The sequence below is a fragment of the Octopus bimaculoides genome, chromosome 14, assembly GCF_046866305.1.
Source record: "Octopus bimaculoides isolate indiv1 chromosome 14, ASM4686630v1, whole genome shotgun sequence".
NCBI classification, from domain to species: domain Eukaryota; kingdom Metazoa; phylum Mollusca; class Cephalopoda; order Octopoda; family Octopodidae; genus Octopus; species Octopus bimaculoides.
Window position 1 is genome coordinate 16,774,597 of NC_142941.1, and position 26,257 is coordinate 16,800,853.

General features: G+C 36.9%; 1 protein-coding gene across 1 annotated transcript in view; it reads right to left on the minus strand.

The window, feature by feature from the left end:
• LOC106867680 (dynein axonemal heavy chain 6-like) overlaps positions 1–26,257 on the minus strand; it is a 367,549-nt gene that overhangs the window by 266,365 nt on the left and 74,927 nt on the right. The window contains exons 21-29 of the mRNA XM_089362433.1: positions 23,866–24,009; positions 17,799–18,008; positions 15,972–16,184; positions 13,114–13,294; positions 10,129–10,225; positions 9,538–9,677; positions 9,290–9,369; positions 5,201–5,347; positions 1,248–1,358 (exon numbers count right to left, since the gene is read on the minus strand). Coding sequence (XP_089218559.1) covers positions 1,248–1,358; positions 5,201–5,347; positions 9,290–9,369; positions 9,538–9,677; positions 10,129–10,225; positions 13,114–13,294; positions 15,972–16,184; positions 17,799–18,008; positions 23,866–24,009 — 1,323 coding nt within the window. The remainder of the gene's footprint in view (positions 1–1,247; positions 1,359–5,200; positions 5,348–9,289; positions 9,370–9,537; positions 9,678–10,128; positions 10,226–13,113; positions 13,295–15,971; positions 16,185–17,798; positions 18,009–23,865; positions 24,010–26,257) is intronic.

The window sequence follows — 26,257 nt, forward strand, 5'->3', positions numbered from 1 at the left end:
AACCACTGCTTGGCAACCGGTGTTGGTGTGTTTGTATCCCTGTAACTTAGTGGTTTGCCAAAAGAGACCAATAGAATAAGTACTAGGCTTAAAAATGTCATGGGAGTCAATCTGTTTCAACTGAAACTCTTCAAAGTGATGTCCCAGCATAGCCAGTCAAATGGCTGCAACAGGTAAAAGATAAAAGATATGTCTGTAGTACTTGACATATGGTACCATCTGTCAGTGTGGAGAGATGATTACAAAGAAGCATAATTATAAAATAAGTTACAAAGTAAGAGCACTAAGCAGTGATATGTATAAATGCAATGTTATTACCCGTTTAAATATGCTTGTGGCACGTTTGGACTAATAAACAAGCCATACACTGTGTTTTGTCATGGAGAAAATTTCTGTTGTTGACAATGGTATAAATATCCCTAAATGTATTTACACTATTATCTCCATGACAAAACACAATGAATGACTTGTTTATTAGTCCAAATGTGCCACAAGCATATTTGAACAGGTAATAACATTGCATTTATAAAATAAGTGATATAATTAAAGCTGCAAAATGAATATCAAAAGACAAAAATCAAATACAAAAAGGACAAAAGAAAGACCAAAGGACGTTCACAGTTCATGTTATTAGGTAGATGCCCATAGAAGGGGGAAAATTGTGAAGTGAAAGTTAAAGGAGCTGCTTAACCCTTTAGCATTCAGATCATTCTGTCAAAAGTAATACTTATTTATCCACTTTGTTTTGAATTAATCATGCATTATGCTGTAGCTTGAGATTTTAATGTGGTCACTATTGACTTTTAGAATGATATTGTAGGATTGGTGTGAGAGTCTAGATCTGGACAGTGTGAACATAAAACAAATAGAATATTTTGGCTGGATATTGCTGGTTTAAATGTTAAACAGCTAAATATTTGCTATCTGACATTAAAAATACATTAACAATAATCTAGTGCAGAGCAGTGGATTTGAACCTGGACAGTAGCACCATCTTGTGAGGCACTGTAAGCTCCAAGAAAATATCTAAAAAGAGGAGAAGAAAATATGGATAAAAGGCACAAGTTAGCTTTTGTTGATTAAAATAATTTGCTGATTAAAATAATTTGCCTTTTTTTACTGCAAAACATGGAGAAGGGAGCATTTGTAAAACACTAGCTGATGAAAGAAAAGGTGCATTGAGCTACAAAGGGTTAAGATCCACAGATCAAAAGTAAGAAAGAAGAAAACAAAAAGTTTATTCTTACACTGAAACACTTTTTTTCAAATACTTTCATCATCTCAAGACAGTTATCTTCATTTTCCAAACAAAGATGTGCATCTCGACACCACATCACCATAGACACTGCAAGTATCACCTTCAGAGAAAAATCAACAAGAGATATTAACAACTGAAAGGGGAAAATTCAACTTTTGTAACAGAAATATTGTTCACATTTTTTTTTATTCACATGGAGTCTCCTAGTTAGTACAAGGGAGATAATCATTTCTTCATAATATTTGGCAGGATTAGAAGTTCAATTTTGAAATTGAGGAATAAGAGAAAAGATACACTGAATACAGATATTTAATTTTTTTTTTTGCTTGCTTTATTACAAAGGGCTTAAAATTTCTAGTCTTAAATAATCGTGTATAATACCATTTAATTTTTTTTTAGAAATCATCAGTATGACATAACCCGAGATATATAAATTAAACATTCTATGAGGTGAAACATTTCAAATGGAATGTATGTTTTTCTTTTCTTTTTCTTTTTCTTCAAGACCATTAGTTGTTTAGCAGTTGAGAGAAAAGGGGGAGAAAGTTCTTAGTGTTTACATACAGGGTAACTGTTTTCATTAACTTTCTGAAAAAGTTACAATTTAATTGCAAACACTGACAGAATAGTAGAAAGTTCCAATCAGTCACGAGTGTGACACGGGTTCAGTTACCAGTTGAGTTATTTAACATCATAGCTGTGATTTCTGGATATACCCAATATAAGTTGAGGGGTTCCATCAAATAACACACAATATGAAAACATGATATGCATGGTCTTAGGAGCCATGAAGAGTTACAAAACATTTGAAAGGCAAACTGAAATATGATCTTCATGTATCATCAGCTTTCTTCTGGCACAAAGAGGTCACAAGATGTGGGTGTATATGTTTTACTGTGTATGTATAAGTTCTGTGTAAGTTTTATCAGCATTTCATCCATCCTTACATTTTGAGTTCAGATTCCACTGAGGTCAACTTTGTCTTTCAACACTTTGGGGTCAATAAAATAAGTACCAGTTGAGTACTGGGGTCAGTATAATTGACTTACCCCTCCTCCACAATTGCTGGCCTTGTGGCAAAATTTGAAATCACTGTTAATTGGCTTTAAACATATATACATATATACACATTGGTTTCAAATTTTGACACAATGCCAGCAAGTTCAGAGGAGGAGATAAGTTGATTACATTGACCCCAGTCTTCAACGAGTACTTAATTTGTTGGCCCCAAAAAGATGAAAAGCAAAGTCGACCTTGGTGGCACTTGAACTCAGAACAGACGAAATGCCACTTTGCATTTTGCCCTACCTGCTAATGATTCTACCAGTTCACCACCTTTAACTCACACACACACACACACACACACACACACACACACACACATACATATATACGTATATATATGTATGTGTAAAGGTAAAGGTGACGCTTTAGATACAAATAATTACAGAGGCATCAAGCTGTTAGATCAGGTTATGAAAGTTACAGAGAGGGTCATAGCCCAACTAATTAGGGAGCGAATCAATTTAGATGAGATGCAGTTTGGGTTCGTTCCAGGTAAAAGCACTACTGATGCCTTATTTCTAGTGAGACAGTTGCAGGAGAAATACCTAGCTAAGGATAAACCTCTGTACCTGGCTTTCATTGACATGGAGAAAGCCTTTGACAGGGTCCCCCGATCCCTTATCTGGTGGTCAATGAGGAAACTTGGGATAGAAGAATGGTTAGTGAGAGCTGTGCGAGCCATGTACAGAGATGCTGCCAGTAAGGTGAGGGTTGGAAATGAGTACAGCAATGAATTCCGGGTAGAGGTAGGGGTCCACCAAGGTTCCGTCCTCAGCCCCCTCTTATTTATCATAGTCCTCCAGGCAATCACAGAGGAGTTCAAGACAGGTTGCCCCTGGGAGCTCCTCTATGCTGATGACCTTGCCCTAATTGCGGAGTCACAATCAGAACTAGAGGAGAAGTTTCAGGTGTGGAAGCAAGGTCTAGAATTGAAGGGCCTTAGCGTCAACCTAGCTAAAACCAAAATCCTAATAAGTAGGAAGGTAGATAAAACACAAACCCCTTCAGGTAGATGGCCCTGCTCAGTATGTAGAAAAGGAGTAGGTAGTAACTCTATAAGATGTACCCGGTGCAAGCTATGGACACATAAGAGGTGCAGCAACATCAAAGGCAGGTTAACTAGCAAGTTAGTTTTTGTTTGTGGCAGATGTTCAGGTGCAATAAAGACTGTAAACAAACAGGAAACAACTTCTATCTCATTCCAGGGTGAAAAACTAGAGGTAGTCGATAGCTTCCACTATCTGGGCGACCAAGTTAGTAGTGGGGGTGGGTGCGCTGAAAGTGTAGCTGCTAGAATAAGAATAGCCTGGGCAAAGTTTAGAGAGCTCTTACCCCTGCTGGCGACAAAGGGACTCTCACCCAGAGTAAAAGGCAGACTGTATGACGCATGCGTACGAACAGCCATGCTACATGGCAGTGAAACATGGGCTGTAACTGCTGAGGACATACGTAAGCTCGCAAGGAATGAAGCCAGTATGCTCCGTTGGATGTGTAATGTCAATGTGAATACCCGTCAGAGTGTAAGTATCTTGAGAGAAAAGCTGAACATTAGAAGCATCAGTTGTGGCGTGCAAGAGAGACGATTGCGCTGGTATGGACATGTGGTGAGAATGGAGGAGGATAGCTGCGTGAAAAAGTGCCACACCCTAACAGTTGAGGGAACCCGTGGAAGAGGTAGGCCCAGGAAGACCTGGGCTGAGGTGGTGAGGCAAGACCTTCGTACATTGGGCCTCACCGAGGCGATGACTACGGACCGAGACCTTTGGAAATGTGCTGTGCGTGAGAAGACCCGGCAAGCCAAGTATGATCGTTGCCAGTGCCCCTGGACTGGTTCTTGTGCGGGTGGCACATGAGATGCACCATTTTGAGCGTGGCCGTTGCCAGTACCGCCTGACTGGCTCCCGTAGGATTTTCGAGCGAGATCGTTGCCAGTGCCCCTGGACTGGCTTGTGCGGGTGGCACATAAAAGACACCATTTCGAGCGTGGCCGTTTTCGTGCGGGTGACACGTAAAAGCACCCACTACACTCTCTGAGTGATTGGCGTTAGGAAGGGCATCCAGCTGTAGAAACTCTGCCAAATCAGACTGGAGCCTGGTGTTGCCATCTGGTTTCACCAGTCCTCAGTCAAATCGTCCAACCCATGCTAGCATGGAAAGCGGACGTTAAACGATGATGATGATATATATAAATATATATATGATACTGCTGTTAATTTTATGAATTAAAACTATTCACCACAAATGGTATTAACAGTAGTAACATCTTATTTTGAATATAAACATTCAAATGTTTTGGCTCAAATATTTTGCACCACGCATTACTGGTTTTTGGCACAGAATAAGCCAGAACGCTAATGGATTTATAATGTAGTGGATTTGGAATTTTTTGCCCAGTAACTCATATTGAAGAAGGTTGAGGCCCTTTGGTCCAAAACCCGAAACCATGGTATATGAGCATCTGAACAGCATAATCTTTAGAGGTATGCTTTTTACTTTATCGTCCGTTTCTTCATGTACTGTTATTTTCTATTATTTTGGTGCCTTCCGGTGGTTGAACTGAGACTTTAGCTCTCATTTCTAAATAGGTTGATGCTTTCTGCATCCTAACCTCTTTGTGCTAATTTTATATTTTATAGCTTATAATGCTATTAAACCAGTCAACCACCTATGTTATTACTGTTAATATTATCAATGAAAAATATTCACCACATACGATATTAACAGTAGTAACATCTTATTTTGAATATAAACATTTGAATGTTTTTGCTTATATATTCATACATACATATATATATATATATATATATATATATATATATATATATATATATATATATATATCAAGACACAGATGTGATGCAATAATGATTTCTTTACCTGATTTGGGAAGGAAAATAGCCATGTTTTGTATTCTGTTTCATCATGATCCAAGACAGCTCGTTTAACCAATTGTCGTATGCTAGCAAACATTGCTTCTTCAACTTTACCAAGCCAATCTTCAACATTTCCACGTGTCTTTAAGTCCTGATGACACAAACAGTTTATAAACAACATTTTATTATTTTCTTACCAGAAACATCATAAGAACAGAAAATAAAAAGACATCTTGTTGGAGAAAATGCTACCTAACAATGTCCTTCATGTGTGACTACAGGAACAGAAGTTGTTTTTTTTATTGACCAATTCCTGAATGTTTTAAATTTAGAAATACACGTGATAAGTGGTGGTGGTGATGATGATGATGATGATGCCAGTTCTTCATGTAAATCAATTCTTGAATGACAAGACTGATGCATTTGGAGCATATACATGGGCCTTGTGCCAAAATGTGAAACCAATATTATTATAATAATAATAATGATGATGATGATTACGATGATGATAAGATAGATATATTTAATTTGAATGGATATAGAAACGTATGATGTAAATACATTTTCCAACAACAATAACCAAATTAATGAAAACCACAAATCTATATCAGGTTACAAACTTCATATGACTAAATTAACACTACACCACATACCTAACACATGTAGAAAAGTAATGATTTCCTGATATAAACATGTGGCTATGTCTTTATAAGAGGAAGTAACTAAAAGATTGCGAAGATTATATTTTCTCAAGAACATTATAAATTAAGTGAAATATTTCTAGAATATTCAAACCAGGTTGTAGACTAAGGAGGCCAAGGATATTATGAGTAAACAGCTCTTGCTTAATGAAATTTCATCATCTCAGTTATGAAAACATGACACCAGTGACAGGAAACTGGAATATTTAGACCAGTAAACAACAGCTGCAGATAGTTGAAATATTATTTGGTTAGAAAAAAAAAGGCGGTGCTCCAACATGGCCACAGTAACAGAATAAGTAACAAGTAACAGAATAAAGTCTACTTCATACGGTTCTAATAATATTAAAAATCATGAGACTTCTAGAAGAGATTGGAGGCAGTGCACTGGATAAAAGTATATTTTGCTATTGTAGTGACCTCTCTGAAGTGACTTTGCACAGAAACAAAGTTGTTGGCATTCCGTCGCTTACAACGTCGAGGGTTCCAGTTGATCCGATCAATGGAACAGCCTGCTCGTGAAATTAACATGCAAGTGGCTGAGCACTCCACAGACACTTGTACCCTTAATGTAGTTCTCGGGGATATTCAGCGTGACACAGTGTGACAAGGCTGACCCTTTGAATTACAGGCACAACAGAAACAGGAAGTAAGAGTGAGAGAAAGTTGTGGTGGAAAAGTACAGCAGGGTTTGCCACCATCCCCTGCTGGAGCCTTGTGGAGCTTTAGGTGTTTTCACTCAATAAACACTCACAACGCCCGGTCTGGGAATCAAAACCACGATCCTATGACTGCGAGTCCACTGCCCTAACCACTGGGCCATTGCGCCTCCACTACTTTGCATAGAAACAAAGACATAAAGATTAAAGGTGGTTTTAGTGTACAATCATTTCCAAATGCTGCAAGCATTTAATAAATCTTTTAGAATGTTGGTTCAAGGTTCTCACAAGAATGGGAAATGGAAAGGTAAAAACATTGGCTTTTCCAGTAATAGTGACTATAAATCAGATATTTTTAACAAGATTTAATCTTCATAGTTACCACTGCTTTTTTTTTAAAGGAATTTGGTAGATGGAAACTATGCAGAAGCTCATCAGATATATGTGTATGTGTGCTCATATTTGTACCCCTTTATGTCACATAAATTAGTGGTTCAACAAATAAAGATTAATAAAATAAGTATGAGACTGAAATTGGCCAATACTACAAATTTTTCAAGATTGCAACCCAAACTGTAAAGAATGACCTCATGCATCACACACCCCAAAACTTCACCTGCCTCCCAAACTGCAACTGATTCTTTTGACCCTAACTTTCCAGAATCCTCTTTATCACCACTTCTAAACAATGATGCTCCTATGAGCAGTACCTTCCATGGAGAAAGCTTCTACCTTCATGACCACTTTGCATTCAACTCAACCCAGCAGACATTTGATAAATCTCCTTGAAATCTCTCGTCTTCCATGCCACCAGATCCTCCACCTTGCATTCCGACATAGCAAGTGTGAAAATACCTGTGGTTCCTTCAAACCAACAAGACCACCAGTCCTGGCAATGTCCCTTCCATTACTATCAAACATTGCACACCAGAACTGACCCTTATACACACCAAATGCCTCTATCTCTCCTCTTCTCAACAGAAATATATTCTAATCTTTGGAAACTACAGTGTGTCCTGTTCCCTAAAAGACAACCCATTTCTTATTGTTTCAAATATCCTGTCACACTTATTTCTATTATCTAAAAGATAATAAAGACAGCTGTTGACAATGAGATCTTCCAACACCTTGAATCTCTCTCTCTCTCTCTCTCTCTCTCTCTCTCTCTATATATATATATATATATATATATATATATATATATATATATATATATATATATATATATATATATATATGCATGCATGCATGCATGCATGCATGCATACATACATACATACATACATACATACATACATACATACATACATACATACATACATATATATATATATATATATATATATTAGAAATGATAAATTTCTAAATCTCTCAGAGAGACTTAAGCAGTAGTGGTGTGATAAAGTAGTTGTATACTGCCAACTTAACGTGACAGTCCCAGTAAGGGAATATACTACTGCTGTTTAGCCCTAGGAAGCTACTTCAGGCTGATGACGAGCAAAGACTCAGAAACATGTCCCTGAATGCAGGCTAGGCTGGGTTGAGGAGTTTGTCTCCCCCTCGCAAGGATAAGGGCACAGGAAATGTGTCAAGGCCTAATAGGAAGCGGCCCAGCTTCCTAGGGCTAAACAGCAGTAGTATATTCCCTTATTGGGGCTGTCACGTTAAGTTGGCAGTATACAACTACTTTATATATATGTATATATATATATATATATATATATATATATATATATATATATATCCCCTTCAAAACCACCATTGGGGCTTCCACAAAGCCAAATCCACTGGAGACCTAATCTCTCATGTCCCTCAACAAGGGGCTCTTACCTTAGAAAAATTTGATGAAGACAATGCTGCAGCTCACAACATCACCAAGGCTTTCTACTGTATCTAGAATGTGAATATCCAGTTAAAACTGCCACCAAAAGCTCCAGACACATTCCCTCTCACATTGCACTATCACAATGTGTGTTGATGGGGCTTTCTACCATTGTCTTAACTTTGATGTGCCCCAAGATCTGGTTTTATCTGCCACCCTCTTTCTTCTACACATCAATGATCCACTTTCCATCACATCCAACAACACCACTTCCTATGCAGATGGTACTCCCCTTCATTATTCTCTTATCTTCCCCAACCATTCCTCATCTAAATGTAACATAGACATTAAATACCAAACTCAAACTGGCAACATAAATTGGTACTTTGAAAGCATCTTCCAATGAGGATATATCAATCTTCTTTGTTTCAACCTCAAGAAAACACAAATGCTACTCATATCAGAAAACCATGACCATACTACGACCCCCAATTAAATATGAGCAGCACTCAAGTGTAACCCTCACAATCACCCCAAATGTGAGGCCTCACTATCATCAAGGATCTTTCCTGATATAAACAACCTCACCCTGGCTAGGACCATGTCTCAAAGAGAATGACCTTTTTCTTCAGTATCACAAAGCTGGGGTGACACCCAAAGTACCACACAGTGGGACTGAACCCAAAACCATGTGATTAAGAAGCACATTTCTTAACCACACAGTCATGCTTGCATAAAGAGAGAGAAAGACCTCAAAAACAGAGAGACAGACACAGAATGAGAGAGAGAGGGAGAGAGAGAGAGGGAGAGAGAGAGAGGGAGAGAGAGACACACAGCAAAAAAGAGAGGGGGAGAGCAGAGGGAGAGAAAGCTGTAAGATGTATATAAAATTCATAGCAGATATCACTTACCCTACCAAGACTGACAATTTCACCTTCAGGTGATATCATAGCATAGATTGTTTTCATAGTTTCAGCATGTGCTTGAATATCTGTAAAGCAGAGAAAAACAAAATAATTTTTCTTCCTTTTCAATATACTTTGTATTCTGTAGTTATCACTTCATCTAATCCCACAATTTTTAATACTTGTCTACCCCCTTTCCACCCACCACTAAATTAAAGGTATCAAAATTCTAAACACACAAAGATTCTATTGACCTTCTACATCCTTGTCTTTTTCTCCAAAATCCAGTAAATTTATGGCATCAAAGCATTTCTTCATATGTGGCTGAACAGCAAGAGGATTTCGTGTTTGAGCAAGAATTTCCAATAACTCATCATTAGAAAGGAAATAAAATCTGGAATGGCAACAAAAAAAAAAAAAGAAAGAAAAAACATTTTCAGTTATAGATATAAAAATAAAAAGAATATGTGTTAAAAATTCTAATTAAATGTATCACTTCTGTTTTGTTATAAATCACTCTAAAAACAGAAATAGTCATTTTATATTTCACAATGGAAATATTTTGCAGGTGGGCTGAAAAGGTCATAGGCTGACTATTAAGGAGTGATGCCAGAGCTGTGAAATCTTACATTTGTTAATTTCAGCCCTTGTTATTAATAACTGTATTGTTTCTTTCCAGGTTAACTGGCATCTAATTGTTCAAAGAAGACTTCAAAAGTAACTAGTAGCGACTTCTCTTGAAAATGGACAAAATTTGGCATTGTGGTGCTATCAAGGACTGAAACAAGTAAAACATAAACATTAAAAAAAATACAAAAATTGAAAAAATATTTTTTCTACATAACCTTGGGAAACTCAACCGTTTCACTTCCAGATATGTTTCAAGGCATTTCTGTATAGAATTTAACAAAGCATTGTTATTCTGCAATGCCTCAAGCAAACCTGAAAATAATAATTTTAAAGAAATTTTCATTTGATTGAAATTACAGATTTTTAAAACCAAGTAAGATTAGAACTACAAGATCTGTTATCATATTCAATATCCTACAACAGTGAATAACTAAAGCTCATACAAGAAAACCAAAGAATTTCCAATATGATTCAAAAGTAAAGAGATAGGTGCAGGCATGGCTGTGTGGTAAGAAGCTTGCTTCCCAATCACATGGTTCTGGGTTCAGTTCCACTGTGTGGAACTTTGGGTAAGTGTCTTCTACTATAGCTTTGGACCAACCAAAGCCTTTAAGGGGATTTGGTAGATGGAAACTAAAAGAAGCCTTGTCATGTGTGTGTGTATGTGTATATAAATATGTCATTGCTTCTTCTTTAGTTTGCATCATTCTGTTTATCTCAGAACTAACTGAAGCTCCAGGCATGGCTATGTGGTAAGAAGTTTGCTTCCCAACCATATGGGTTCAGTCCCACAGCATAACCACTTGGACAAGAAGTGCCTTCTTCTGTAGCCCTTGGTCAATCAAAGCCATGCAAATGTCAGTGTGTCACACTTCTTCAACTTTACTCCTAGAGGCCATAGTCTAACATATCATGCCATTTTGGAATCACGCTGACCCGCAATTCTGAAATTTTGGATTTCCAAGTTTTAATTACTGCGATTGTTTTCAGTGATTTTTTTACATGATTTTTTGCAATGAATTTTTTTGTATGATAACATTTTTTATAACTTGGAAATAAATTTTAGGAATAATCAAAATTAACTGTGAAATCCAGTGATTGTTTTTGACGATTTTTTAATGTGATTTTTTGGTGACATATATAATCATCATTGGGATATGATTCTGGAGGAACCAACTGCAACAAATTCTCCAAAACAAGTCAGAGATCTGTTTGGAGATCTTCCCATTCAGGGTCAGTAGCTCGAAAGCTAATATACTAGCTTAAAAGCCGCTCTGGCCTGGCTCTGCTGACGAAGATTAGGAAGTAACTTTGCGTAGGCCTCTGAGCAGGTGTCGCCAAGCTTTTGGCAAAATTTGATGCAGATTCATGCTCAATGCAACAATCACATGCTAGACATGTTCCTTCCAAGCACTGCTGTAAACAGTGGAAGTGAGCTAGAACTTTAAAACTTAGTGCAGAGTTCAAGGTCAATCTGTCCCAAGCAGTATCACTGTGTGCTCTGGCTTCGTTACTATGGCAACAGTTCAGATACTTAATGATCAGACCACATATTTATATAAATGTATATGTATGTATGCATATGTGTCTTCATGCTTGTATTTGTCTCCCCATCACCACTTGACAACTTGAGTTGGTTTGTTTACATTCCCATAGACTAGTAGTTCAGCAAAGAGACTGATAGAATGAGAATCAAGCCTTAAAACAACAAGTACAGAGGTTGATTCATTCAACTAAAACTTTTCAAGGCAGTGTCCCAGCATGGCCACAGTTCAATGACTGAAACAAGTAAAAACTGAAAGGTAAGCAATACGCAAATTGATTTATTTTGATTTTCAAAATTATACCTTTTTAGTGAGTTATTTCTATATTAGATATATATGGCCAAATTCTATTCAATATATAATGCTAAGCTCATTACAGATTACTCACTTTTTTGCCAGCTTAGTGGACTGGGGCAACATGAAATGAAGTGTTTTGCTCAAGAACACATTGCATTCCCTGATTCACAATCTTATGATCATGTGTCCAACGCCCTAATCACTAAGCCATGAGCCTCCACATGGGGATAGAATCCTTAAGCAACTCAACCATAGGGTCCTATCAGAAGCAAACATTGTTAGACTTAGAGCTGGATTCCAATATGTGACCAACAGAGACTGTGGACATTATCCAACCAGCTTGTTCTTGGTCTATCCCTAGGTTTCCTGCTGGTTAGCTTGACTTGAAGAGTCAATCTTGTGATTCTTTCAGCAATCTTGTGATTCTTTCTAATCACATGTCCATAATACTGGTACTGTGACCTCTCATTGTGGAGATATAGTGGCTTGACCTGGAGAGACTCCCTGATTTTTAAACTATGTACCCTGCTGAGACCAGTATCCCATCCAGGTGGGGAAATATATACACCATAGAAATTGGAAAACTGGCCCCTATGAGTCAGTATGACATGAGAATGATACTTTTTTCTACCCCCATGACCCTTGCAAGAATAGATGGTGGAGAAGACGATTGGATAGCTACATCTTTACATTATATCTATAACTTTAGAAAATTTAAAATCAAAGCTAAATTCTTCAAAGCTGTGTGTAGGTGGCATAGAATATAAGGTTACATGATAAGAAAGCAATTAAATGAAATAAAACAAATGGGTGAATAGAAATACTTTTTTTTTTCTTCAAATATAAAAAATCTAAATTTACATTTTTACTGAATGGTCAACCAAAACGGTCTAAAAGGAATAAACAAGTATCATTATTCAATCATCTGTTTTATTGCATTTCATCTAATCTTATAATCTTATATCCTATGCCGTCTGCACATATCTTTGAAGAATATTACTTTGATTTAAAATGACTAAAGATATTGACCTATTTATCTTTAAAGTGAGACTTCAGATTTAATTATTACAATGTTTTCTGAGGATGACGGAAAGAACACCTTCACATACATACAATATAGAATAATACTCATCTGATACTTAACGATGAATATTAATTAATTAAGTCTAATGATGGTGATGAAAAAAGTGAAGAGAAGTGTTTTCTTTTCTTTTTTTTTTTTCCGTTCTGTAAGTAATACAATTCTGAATAAATCTGTTAAATTTAAACTCCATAAAACATATTGAGCACTCTTATTTAACACCAATATATCTAACGCATGCACACCTGCACTGAAATAAACAAGTCAATTCACTTTACCTGGCTGTAAACATGCTCTTAAAGCTCGGGGTCTTTTAAGTAGCTTTCTCATTATGTCTTTGAAGCTTTTGTCAACTTGTCGGAACATTTTGCCTTCACTCGGAAGCTGACGTATGATATCAGGGGCACTAAAAATACTTTCCAGGTAAAGCCACATTTTCTGGCACAGAAGCCATGCATCCTAAATTTTAATAAGAAATACAGTTTTTAAGACTGTGTATACATACATTTTCAGACTGTGCATAGATTGAGCATACATACACACACACACACACACACACACACACAAACACATATCCAAAAATTTAAAAAATGGAGTAGATATAAAATCCAGGCTACATATGTTTCATAGTTAGAGGAACCTCAGAAGTAGTAAATTATCCAAATGAGGGGTAGAATGCAAGCTACTCTTCAGGCCAAGGATACCTAGATTTGTTAGGACATCTTGTGTTAACTCATTTGGGATTTGATTAATGAGAGACACAGAAGATAGAAGATACAAGAATATTTATTGATCACTACAATTGCTTTGACCCATCTAGCATCAATCCCTCACAGGTGGGATACTGAACATCTGGTTTAGGTGTATCCATCAGTGTAGATGTGTCTTCTCAGGTGATTTCAAGAGGTATCTCATGAAAACAAACTCTGTTTCACAAGATTTCTGCTTGGTCTTTGTATATATAAATGGCAAATTAAGGTATTTATATATATATATATATATATATATATATATATATATATATATATATAAATAACTATCCAACTGACAGGAATGTGAAACTCTGAGTAACAGTTTGTGAAGATTTTTGCAGCCTTAATAAAAGCATATAACTCTACCTTTGGTATTCAAGTACTATTTTTGTTCCACCTTGTTTTGCCTTTATGTGCTTACTCGTGTGTGTGTGTATATATACATACATACATACATACATATATATATATATATATATATATATATATATATGTATGTATATATATATATATATATATATATATATATATATATATATATATATATCAGGGTTAAGAAGTTTACTTCCCAGCAATTTGGTTTCATGTCTAGTCCTACTGCATGGTACCTTGAACTAGTGTGCTCTACTATAGCACCAAGCTAACCAAAACTTTGTGAGCATATTTGAAACACAGAAACTGAAAGAAGCCCTTCATATATTCACAGCGCACATCAGTGCAACACAATGCAACAGGGGCAACATTAGAATCACTGAGGCCATCCTCATACACCAAAGAAAACCAAATATCAACAGAAGAGAGTTACAGGAAGCTACCTGGTTGCTATAGCAACACCTTTCCACACATGTCCACTCCACACACACACATCAGCAACATTCATTAATTTCTTGAAAATGGGGTCATAACCCCGAAATATTGAATGCAAGGTAAATCTACATTAATTCATATATTTGTTTCCTTGTGATTTGCCTTGCATTTACTTCACATTGTTCTGGTCTTACCTACAATTCTTTATACAATATATTCTACACAATGCTTCGAACAGGTCACGGTCTCAAAGCGATGAAAATATTTTGGCAAATTAAATTTAAATGTTGAAGTGAATCTAACGGTTTTCTGTTTTTAAATGGCTTATAAGCACCTTCCATACTGCAATTGTTTTTGTTTCAGCACACGATCTCAGATCAAGTCACTTGCTATGCAAGTACATCTCCATAATATATATATATATATATATATAGGGAATTCGAGAGGATATTCTAAGCATGGAAACTAAACCTAGAGTCAGTATAAATTTAGCAAAGGCTAAGGCTTTCCTTGATATGCAGAAAAAGTGTAGGTCTATACTCCATACAGAGTACCCAATGTAAGCTATGGACATAGAAGAGATGTAGTGGAATCACAGATTGGGTAACAGAGAAAGTGAGCTTGAAATGTGATAGATACACTAGAGCAGTATGTATTATGACCACACCAGAAATAAACACTCTAAAACATGTGGATGGCTCACTGAAGTTTTTAAAAGGTTTTGCTATGTAGATGTAAGTAGTAGGAGAGATAATTGTTCCAAAAGTATAGTAGCTAAAGTAAGAACAGGTTGGAAAAAGGTTCTGGAAGTTTCTATTATTACTGGCAAAAAAATGTCTTTTCCCTTAGAGCAAAGGGATGACACTTGGGCTAAAATTGCAATGCTGCATGGTAAAGATGGTCTTTGAGTGCAGGAGGATTTGAGAAGATTGGAAAGAAATAAAGCTAGCATACTCTATTGGATGTGCAAAGTTATTGTTGGCACTCCGTCGCTTACGACATCGAGGGTTCCAGTTGATCCGATCAACGGAACAGCCTGCTCAGGAAATTAACATGCAAGTGGCTGAGCACTCCACAGAAACGTGTACCCTTAACGTAGTTATCGGGGAGATTCAGTGTGACATAGTGTGACAAGGCTGACCCCTTTGAATTACAAGCACAACAGAAACAGGAAGTAAGAGTGAGAGAAAGTTGTGGTGAAAGAGTACAGCAGGGTTCGCCACCATCCCCTGCCAGAGCCTCATGGAGCTTTAGGTGTTTTCGCTCAATAAACACTCACAACGCCCGGTCTGGGAATCGAAACCGCGATCCTATGACCGCGAGTCCGCTGCCCTAACCACTGGGCCATTGCGCCTCCACATGTGCAAAGTAAGTGTGCATGAACAACAAAGTAGGGGCAGGAGGAAGAGGTGGAGGAGGAGCAACAGGAGGAGGAGTAGGAGTAGGAGCAGGAAAAGGATCAGGAAAAGGGGCAGGAGCAGGGGCAGGAGGATGGGAAGGATCTAAATGAAAGAATCCTGATCCCAAAATTACATCGTTTACACAGGAGGAGGAAAAGAAATTTAGGGGAAACTCACCAGAGTCTTTCCAACAAGTTCCAAGTCTACTTGCCATTCTTCTACACGAGATTTGATGGGACCAACATAGCGTGAACTTGCAATGGTAGAAATGTTAATTATACTGTCATCAAGAATTTGCTGTATGTCATCAGTTCCTCCCAGTATAAACGTGTCAGCATAATCTTTATACGGCAAAACAAGGAATTCAACTTTCTTCCATGAATTTTCAACCTGTAAAAGATTTGATTCACATTCTAATTATATAAAATTATTCCATAAAGATGCGCAGGAGTGGTTGTGTAGTAAGTATCTTGCTTACCAACCACATGGATCCGGGTTCATTCCTACTGCTTGGCACCTTGGGCAAGTGTCTTCTACTATAGCCTCGGGCCGACCAAAGCCTTGTGAGTGGATTTGGTAGACGGAAACTGAAAGAAGCCCGTCGTATATATATATATATATATATATGTGTGTGTGTGTGTGTGTGTGTGTGTGTGTGTGTGTGTGTGTGTGTGTTTGTGTCTGTGTTTGTCCCCCAACATCGCTTGACAACCGATGCTGGTATGTTTACGCCCCCGTAACTTAGCAGTTCGGCAAAAGAGATCGATAGAATAAGTACTAGGCTTCCAAAGAATAAGTCCTGGGGTCGATTTGCTCGACTAAAAGGCGGTGCTCCAGCATGGCCGCAGTCAAATGACTGAAACAAGTAAAAAAGAGTAAATGAACAAAGAGAAATTATTTAAATTGATAAACCATTCAAATAAAAACTCTTAAGCTTGAATTTATATAGCTTTCTTTTTGTTTTATTTTTTGTTGTTTTTTTTTTTGCCTGTTTGGTTTGCTAGCAGTTTGGCAAAAGAGATTGATAAAATAAGTACCAGGCTTAAAAAAAAAAAGTGGCTGTGTGGTAAGAAGTTTGTTTTCCAACCACATAGTTCCGGGTTCAGTCCCACCACATGGAACCTTAAGCAAGTGTCTTCTATTATAGCCTTGGGCCAACCAAAACATTGTGAGTGGACTTGGTAGACAGAAACAGAAAGAAGCCCATTGTGTGTGTGTGTGTGTTTGTATCTGTGTTTGTCCCCCACCACTGCTTGACAACCGGTGTTGATTTGTTTACATCCCTGTAACCTAGTGGCTCGACAAAAAAGGGACCGATAGAATAAGCACCAGGATTTACAAAAAAGAATTATAACTATTGCGGTCCATGAGTTTGACTAAAATTCTTCAATGTGGTGCCCCAGCATGGCCGCAGTCTAATGAATGAAACAAGTGAAAGGTAAAAGGTAAGGTGATGGGTTCAACTAAGCCCTTGAAGTTGGTGCCCCAGTATGGCCTCAATCTGGTGACTGAAATATGTAAAATATGTAGGATAAAATGCTATTGAACATATGTAAAAATAGAAATAAATGCGCCCTTTTAAAGCCTCGCCAGGCTCATGGGCCCGGTTTCCCGGTTTCAATGGCATATGTGTTCCCCAGCTGGACAGGATGCCAGTCCATCGCAGTGTTACTCATTTTTGCCAGCTGAGTGGACTGGAGCAAAGTGAAATGAAGTGTTTTGCTCAAGAACACAACGCGTCGCCCAGTCCAGGAATCGAAACCACAATCTTACGATCATGATGCTGACACCCTAACCACTAAGCCACACGCCTCCACTATTGAACATATGTAGCTAAATGTAATTTAATGTTAAGTTTACATGAAAGACAGAATGAAAAAATGACAAAAATTTCAGTTAATTTGAAAGAACCACCACTCAAATTTGGTTCACTATAATCCGGAATGTTCTTATTATTTGTTTATAACTGTTGTTAATAAAGAATGAAGGGAAAATAGTATTTACTTTCTTTAGAATGATCTCAAGACCATTCTCGGAACTTGCTTGGCCAGATATATCTTGAATCTCTTCTAAATATTCAAAAGAGTTCCACTCGATTAGTTTTCCTAGGTTTAATGGGTCTTCTGGCGTAATAGAGAAGCCAAGAACTTTTTGAATTTGCTCCCAGTGTCGAGCTCTCAAAGCAGGGTTATGTAAGTTCATTATTACAGGAAGCTGAAGAGTAAATAAATAAATGTCAGTATTTAGTCATATAAAAATAACTATATTCATATTATAAAGCCATACAATCTTTGACTGCAATACATTTTAATTTCTCTACTAGACTACCTGTGAACCATTGGGTCACCTGGAATGTCTGAGTTTCCCAGCAATGGACTTCTGTTTTGTGGGGTTTTTTTCTTTTCCGGATTATTTCACATGCTTTCAACGAATGTAACATCGAAATCACGCGTAAACGGCTCCTTTCCCCACAAAAGGAAAGATTTGGCTGCTATTTCTTGCACGCCCTGCTACCACGTAACAGGTATTTTGTGTCCTTTATCACAAATAGCTGTTACGTGGTAGCAGGGCGTGCTAGAAATAGCAGCCAAATCTTTGGAACTGAGATAAATTAAATGCACTCAAAAAAACTTCTGTAATGGTATTCACTTGGGGCAATTTTCCACTTTGACCCTCAGAACTGTCGCTTTGACTCTCAGATCTGTCGCTTTGACTCTCAGAACTGTCGCTTTGACTCTCAGATCTGTCATCCGGATCAGCTGGCTTTGTTCATTAATTTCTGTAAAAGATTTTTATTTATTCACTTTTGTTTCAAAGTCAAAGCGAGAAGAAAGTCAAAGATGTATGAACATGTATATGAAATGGACATGTGTGTGTGTGTGAGAGAGAGAGAGAGAGAGAGAGTGTGTCACTTACACATACATGAGAACATACATGTTCACTCACTCTCTCTCTCTCTCTCTCACACACATACACACACACACACACACACACACAGAGGCACACATACATACAAAAAAGATCTGTACATATGTATTGATGTATGTACATATACATGACAACACACACCTTCACTCATACTCTCTCTCTTTTTCGCTTTCTCTTCCTCTCTCTCTCTCTCTCTCTCTCTCTCTCTCTCCTTCTCTCATTTTCACACACACACACACATCCATTTCACATATATGTACATTTTCACTTTCTTCTCTTTGAACTTTAAAACAAAAGTAGATAAATAAAAAAATTTTATGGAAATTAACAAACTTCGGATGACAATCAAAAGATCGCCATTCTCTTAAAAATAATTTTTTTAAAATACTAAAATATTGTCTATTTAAAGAAAGCTGAAATATAAATACTTACTGTACAAACAACTTACATTTTTGAAATCACATTCAGTTAAAAATATTTCTAAATGATTAAAATATTGATGTTTTTTATTCCTAGAGAGCACAAAAACTGTGTGTGTATATGTCACAGATAGCGGACGTGTGTTTGTGTTGATTGACATTCATTATGTGTGTGTATTCTGTATGTGTGAATGTGTGTTGATGTCACAGAAGCCATGTTTCTTTTTCCTCAAGAAATAACAAAGAAAAATTGTTTAGTTGTTTTCATTAATAATAGAGGTCCAGATATCGCAAAAATTTGTACTGCACTGCGAAGGTAAGTATGAGAATAAATACGCAAAAAAAAATAAAGATAAAATATACTGCTTCTGAGATATATTGGGTACACACAAGCATCTCTAGAGTTTTAGTGTTATTAAGATGGCTTTCTTGTATGCTTAAGAATTAAGAAACTACACTGGAAATCTCCTTTCTTTTTTGACACAACTTTTCTTGGAGGGAAAAGTGTAATGAGACTGAAATGTAAACAGAATGTGAGAACTGTCACACAAAAAAGGAATTCATTTAAATGCTGATGAGGTCTCAGGTGATAAACAGATTTTCTTTTTCATCCAGACATACAGGCATGCCTCCTTTGTTCCTCTCTCAGCAGAAAGCTCCTAGTTTTTTGGGGCTCATGAATGCTGGTGCTACATACAAGCACACATTCCAGTGTCATGTAAAAGCACTTGTGCTGGTGTTACGTTAAAAACATCTGGTTCACTCTGTAAAGTGGTTGGCATTAGGAAGGGCATCCAGTTGTAGAAACCATGCCAAAACAGAAAATGGAACCAAAGCAGCTCTTCAGCTGGCCAGCTCCTGTCAAACCATCCAACCCATGCCAGCATGGAGAATGGACGTTAAATAATGATGATGAAGATGATGATGATGATGTTGATGATACTCACAGTAACAATAAAGTCTCTGGATACATGGGAAATATCGCTAATATTTTTGTGGAATGGACCCCTTGCTCACCAGATATTAATCCCCTTGACTTCTTCTTCTAGGGTCTAATGAAAGAAGTGTCCTTGATGAAAATCATAGACATGAATCATCTGGAAGGAATGCATTATGAATGATTGTACCCAAATTGATAGAAATGTAGAGTCACTGCGTTGGGTTCGTATGAATCTGTGCAAAGCACAGCAAACTTTGCATCACTTATGGTGGAAACCATAGTGAATATGTTATTCATTAATTTAGATTAATAAAATTATTGAAAATATGCATTTTCACTTATGTGCCCAGACTTTACAATCATACTGTATTTATAGTAGATTGAACAGCACCCAAAGCCTTTTGCATAGCCTCCGGGACAAGTGAAAAGACAGGTGAGAAAGAGACAGACAGACAGACAGACAGACAGACAGACAGACAGACAGACAGACAGACAGACAGACAGACAGACAGACAGACAGACAGACAGACAGACAGACAGACAGACCAGAGATTGGCCTGAATCTTGCAACAAGGGTCATGCAGTGGAGTTAAATTAGGCAGCAGATTAAGTCTGCCACCTAAAAACAGAGACAGTCTGTCAGACAAACATACACAAATTTTCTGTCTATTCATTATCACCAATAAAGTTATTTAATATGGTAAAACAGACTTGTTTATCTAATCTGTTTATAGCAGTGGTTCTCAATCTCAACCATTTTTCTCCCTGTGGAACCCCTTGATTCCTATTTTACTCTACTGGACCCCAACAGCCATTCAATGTTTTAAAAATCCTATAGTACTTTTATAATGAAATATCAAGAATTGAATTAAAATATTGTTAAAATAGTTTGTGTATCATTGAAGTATAACCAATTTATTACACATAAATTTTAACAGCAAAATTTTATATGGACCTCCAAGGGCCATACGGACTCTTGTTACTTGCTATCTTATAACGACATGCACCCAAGAGAGGTTAAACCAGTTCCTATTGAGTTCACTATGTCATGGGCCAAAGTGGTCCAGGCACATTTGTCAACAGCTGATTCTGCAGTATGTTGAAGCCATTCCCAGTTCCAGTGCTGATCACCAAAGACTCAAGGGCTGGAAACGAGTTTCATATCTGCTTTGACTGTTGTGAATCACATCTTCAGCTGACCACCTCTGTGCTTATACCAACCCAAGGGAGGACCTGATGTTATTGCCTTCCAGATGAGTTCATCATGGGGGTGCCACATAACATGACCAAACCACTGTAGTCTCCTCATCAGAAGAGTCCCCTAATGAGGTGAGAGACCACAATGAGCATAAAGTTGTCAGTTCGAAACACAGTCTGAGATACACAGTCTGAGATACACAGTCAGAGAAGACAATGAATACAGAAATGATTGAAGACCTCCAGCTTCATCAGGCCTACCTTTCAATGTGCCAACATTAAGTATGCCAACACTGAGGGTGTGGAAGGTGTGGGCCAGTGAGACCCAGAGACGCGGACAGCATTATGCATCTGAAAAGAAAGCTCACATGTGCGTTTGGTAGACGTCATAAACATACAAATAGACTTCAACCTGCATACACTTCACTGTCATTTTATTTGCTTCACAATCACTACATTTACCGGGAGACAGACACTAAATAGGGATGGAGGGGAAGGGAAGAGAAGGGAGAGCATTCTGTATAGGCAACCACTAGAGGTGCTAAAAGAAAGACATCCAGTAGAAGTTAGAGGAGAAAGACTTCTGGTACAGAAAGCAGGGGTGGGTTGGGAGGGTGCACCACAAATGACAAAACACTATGGATGCCCTATTCCCTAGCTAAAGGCAATGTAACATATCTACAAACAAAGTGAAAGCCGCTAATTAACAATCAGCATGAGAAAGCAAGTGGGTAAGTAAACTGAGAGAATTTTCGAGATCTAGAGCAACAGTAAACAGAATAGAACAATCGAACAACTGGATATAACATCACATAATAATTATAATGAGCACTATAATGTGAGAGAGAACTGAAGACTGGATTTCTTAACTGTACTATAACATATGGCATGGAATAATTGAAACTGTCTGAGTAAATAGATAAATTAATGAATAATAATAATTATAATGAGCACTATAAAATGAGGATTAGATGTATGCTAGGCTGGACAAACAAGAGTTGCTTATCTGAACATTTTCTTTTCATACTTCCACTTCGTGAGGCAGGAATTGCAAATATGAGGTAGAGAAGCTGAAGGGAGCTTTTTTTATTTTTTTATAGGGGCAGAAGTCATATTCTCATGATAGGCAAAACAGCAAACAACAAAACACTATGGATGACCTATGGAAGAGATAAATATCTATAACATAAAGAACAATTGGGAATTACTAGAAGACCATCTCTGTGATTGGAACAAGATATTAACTAGATGTAAGGTGACATTGTGATCAGCTAAAGGTGATGTAACATCTCCACAAACAAAGCAAACGCTGCAAATTAACAAGCAAGTAGGTAAGAAAACTGAGAGAGAGAGGTGAAATTTTTAAGAATTAGGGCCACAGTCAAGGAAACAGTAGAACATTTGGATAAGTGGGTAACAAAGCAAAACAAATGAAGAGACGAAATTTTCAAGATTTAGAGCAACAGTGAACAGAATTGAACAATTGGATTTCTTAACTTTACTATAACATAAAGCATGGAATAAATGATACTTTGTGGCTAAATAGATAAATAGCATGTGTTATTTCTTTACTACCCACAAGGAGCTACACAGAGAGGGGACAAACAAGGACAGACAAACGGATTAAGTCGATTATATCGACCCCAGTGCATAACTGGTACTTATTTAATGGACCCCCAAAGGGATGAAAGGCAAAGTTGACCTCGGCAGAATTTGAACTCAGAACGTAGCGACAGACGAAATACCGCTAAGCATTTCGTCCGGCGTGCTAACGTTTCTGCCAGCTCACCACCTTAATAACATGTTAATAGATAAATAGCATGTGTGTGTGTGTGTGTGTGTGTGTGTGTGTCTTTGACCGACCACCACCACATGACAACCAGTGTTAGTGTGCTTACATCCCCATAACTTAGTGATTCAGCAAAAAGAGACAAACAGAACAAGTACCGGGCTTTAAAAAAGTAAGTACTGGGGTCACCCTTCAAGGTGGTGCACGTGCATGACAACAGTCAAATGACTGAAACAAGTAAAAGATATACATACATATATATATATATATATATATATATATATATATATATATATATATATATATATATATATATATATATATATATACATACATACATACATACATACATACATACATACATACATACACACACATATACATGCATACATACACGCACGTGTGCATACATGTGTCTATGTGTGTATGCATGTGTGTGTGCATTACTGTCTCCTTGCCTTCACAGTATGTGTGACAGTTGTAAGCAAGTGTCACTGTAACACAAACAGAGTTCTTCATTTCAAATCTTCCATGAAAACATGTCTGATTCTGGAGAAATATTACCTTGCTTGGAAACAGGGACAGGTTGACAACAGGGAAGGGCATCAGACTATAGAAAACCCACCTTAACAAATTCTTCTGTCCAATGCATGCAAGCATGGAAAAGTGGTTGTTACAATGATGATGATGATGATGATGCATCAGCATTTAAAGTACATACTGACAACTGAAAATAAAGTATTAGTAAAATGATAACAGAAAATGAAAACATTTATTAAATATATTTAATATTATTACCTTGTCTTTCATGTCTTCCACTTTCTCTTTCAATGCACCAACAATGTTATTCGGAGGCAAAGATTTCTGCATTATATTGCAAGTTTTTAAATACGACAGAGTATTTTTTTGCAGCTCTTCATGATCAAGGGTATCAAAAGGACACTGAAATAAACAATTTCAATCTAACTTCATTTTTTTATTTCTCCATTCATTACTTATTCAAATTCAAACTCTCTAAAATCAACAAGCAATGTGAAAAGAAGAAAAAAAAAACAGCTCTTATGATAAACTGAATCATTTATACTCCATTATTCATTTTCTACAATAACAAGCTGAAGGATGGAAACCCATTAAAAGCAATAAAGTTTCACAGAATAGCTTCCAGCCAGCAGCTCCAGTTCTTGCAATTATTCTAGTCAAAATGGTATCAGAAATTTTGCTCGGCTTTCAACTGACTTACATAAGCATACAGTAGAAAATATTCTACGATATGAACAATCCAGGAAGCCATTTTTTGAAAATTTTCCCTTCTTTTATATCAGGTACATAATGGCCTGTATGTCTGAGTCTGTCTATACATATGCATGCACACAAGCACATATATTACTGTGATAAATATATTTTTCATTCCAGTATTTCTCTTTTCATAATTGTTTAGCATTATAATTCTTCTGTTCATCTCTTAAGTAATTTGGAAAAGTTTATAATAAAAAACAGATAAATGTACATTATACATTACTATGGCATTGGTCTGATTCTTAGCTCAGTTAATATTTAAGATATTTCATTCACTGGTACATAAAAGTAATAATCATCATTAAAGCAACTTATATTCTAGTCAGTTGCAGACATTCCAATACACACATGAGAGAAGTAGGTATTTGCAAACGAAGAAAAGAATAGAATTACAAATAATACCTTCAAAGACAGAAGAGTTAAGTTTTGCATCAGAAGCCTATTGGCAATTGATTGAATTCATAAAAGCTTTGATGTTGTAGATTTTTAGTCTGCATGCAAACTTGAAACTTCTGCTGCAGACAGATCGGCATGGAAGTTTCTCACTTCATGAGCACCAGCTGCCTTCAAAGAGGACCAGTGACAGCATCTCACTGCTGTAAATGAAAGATATCACTGGGCAGTGTCCATCTCAGTCCAATCAACAGACTATCATTCTAAGACATCTGTTGGTGCCTGTGTGCTTCCAGCTTTGGACTGCAGAATCAGATGTATTCTCATTACTGAGAACACAGACTCTGTCGTTGTTAGACATTGATCGACTACCAACGATAGTAAATATTTCAGAAGTGAACTCACCAGGCAAGTAATCTGATATAAGACCATGTGTTGAAACTAAAACGGCCCCAGTGTAGATATATATATATCAACTATTCAAAACATTTGTTATTTGATGTCAAAATGTTCATCACACCAACTGCAACCTGGTCACCAACATGATTCCATGACACCAAATAATAAATTTTTAAGTGAAGTTGATAGTTTTGTGTATGTCTGAAAGGCTAATATGTGTTTCCCATGCTAAAATTGATTTCAAAAAGTATTTGGCAGAATTCTGGTTTAAGCTCCTCTATAACTCCTCAATACTTTTTCATTTTTTGGAATTTTCAAACATTTTTGTGAATTCTACACATGGAAATTCATACAATTATAAAAAAAAAATTTTCTTTTAATTTTTAAAATTCCACTCCCATAAATCATCCTAAAATATCCACTCTTTTTTTTGAATTTTTATTCTAAATCAGAGTTTAAAATACAGTCAGAATTATTGTAAATTTCTACTAATTGCCAACTTATAAGTGGATGTTTCACATTGCATTTTTTACAGATGGAACATTGGCCTTGTTGGAGTCATTTCCATATCTAATCATTATATTTTGTAGTAGGGGTTCTGAATGAGGGGGTAAGATGTGAGACGACCACCAAAAATGGCAGTGCAAAAGTTTTTGGCCACCTCACATAAACCAGTCAAGATACAGTGTTTTAAAATAGTAAAATATCTATAATGAAAATTTATTACATAATGTTCATTTCAAGAAGTTATTGTACATTGTTAATATTTTGTGTGGCTTCTCTTAACTTGAATAATTGCTTCAATGCGCCTGGGAAGATAAAGTACAAATCCTTACCACAACACTTCAAGATTGCAGTGAATTCTTCTGACAAACTGTTCTCTTTAGTTCTGTCCACATTTGCTCGATGATATTTAAGTCAGGGCTCTGAGCTGGCCAATCTTTCAATATGGTAACACCTTCATGAGCCAGACTCTGTTGTGCTGCATGTGATCTGTGACATGGAGCTCTGTCATGCTGAAATATGTCACCTTCATTCAAGTCTGGTATCAAATTGGCCTTCAGCAACTGGATGTATGTGGCACTATTCAAGTGACTGTCAA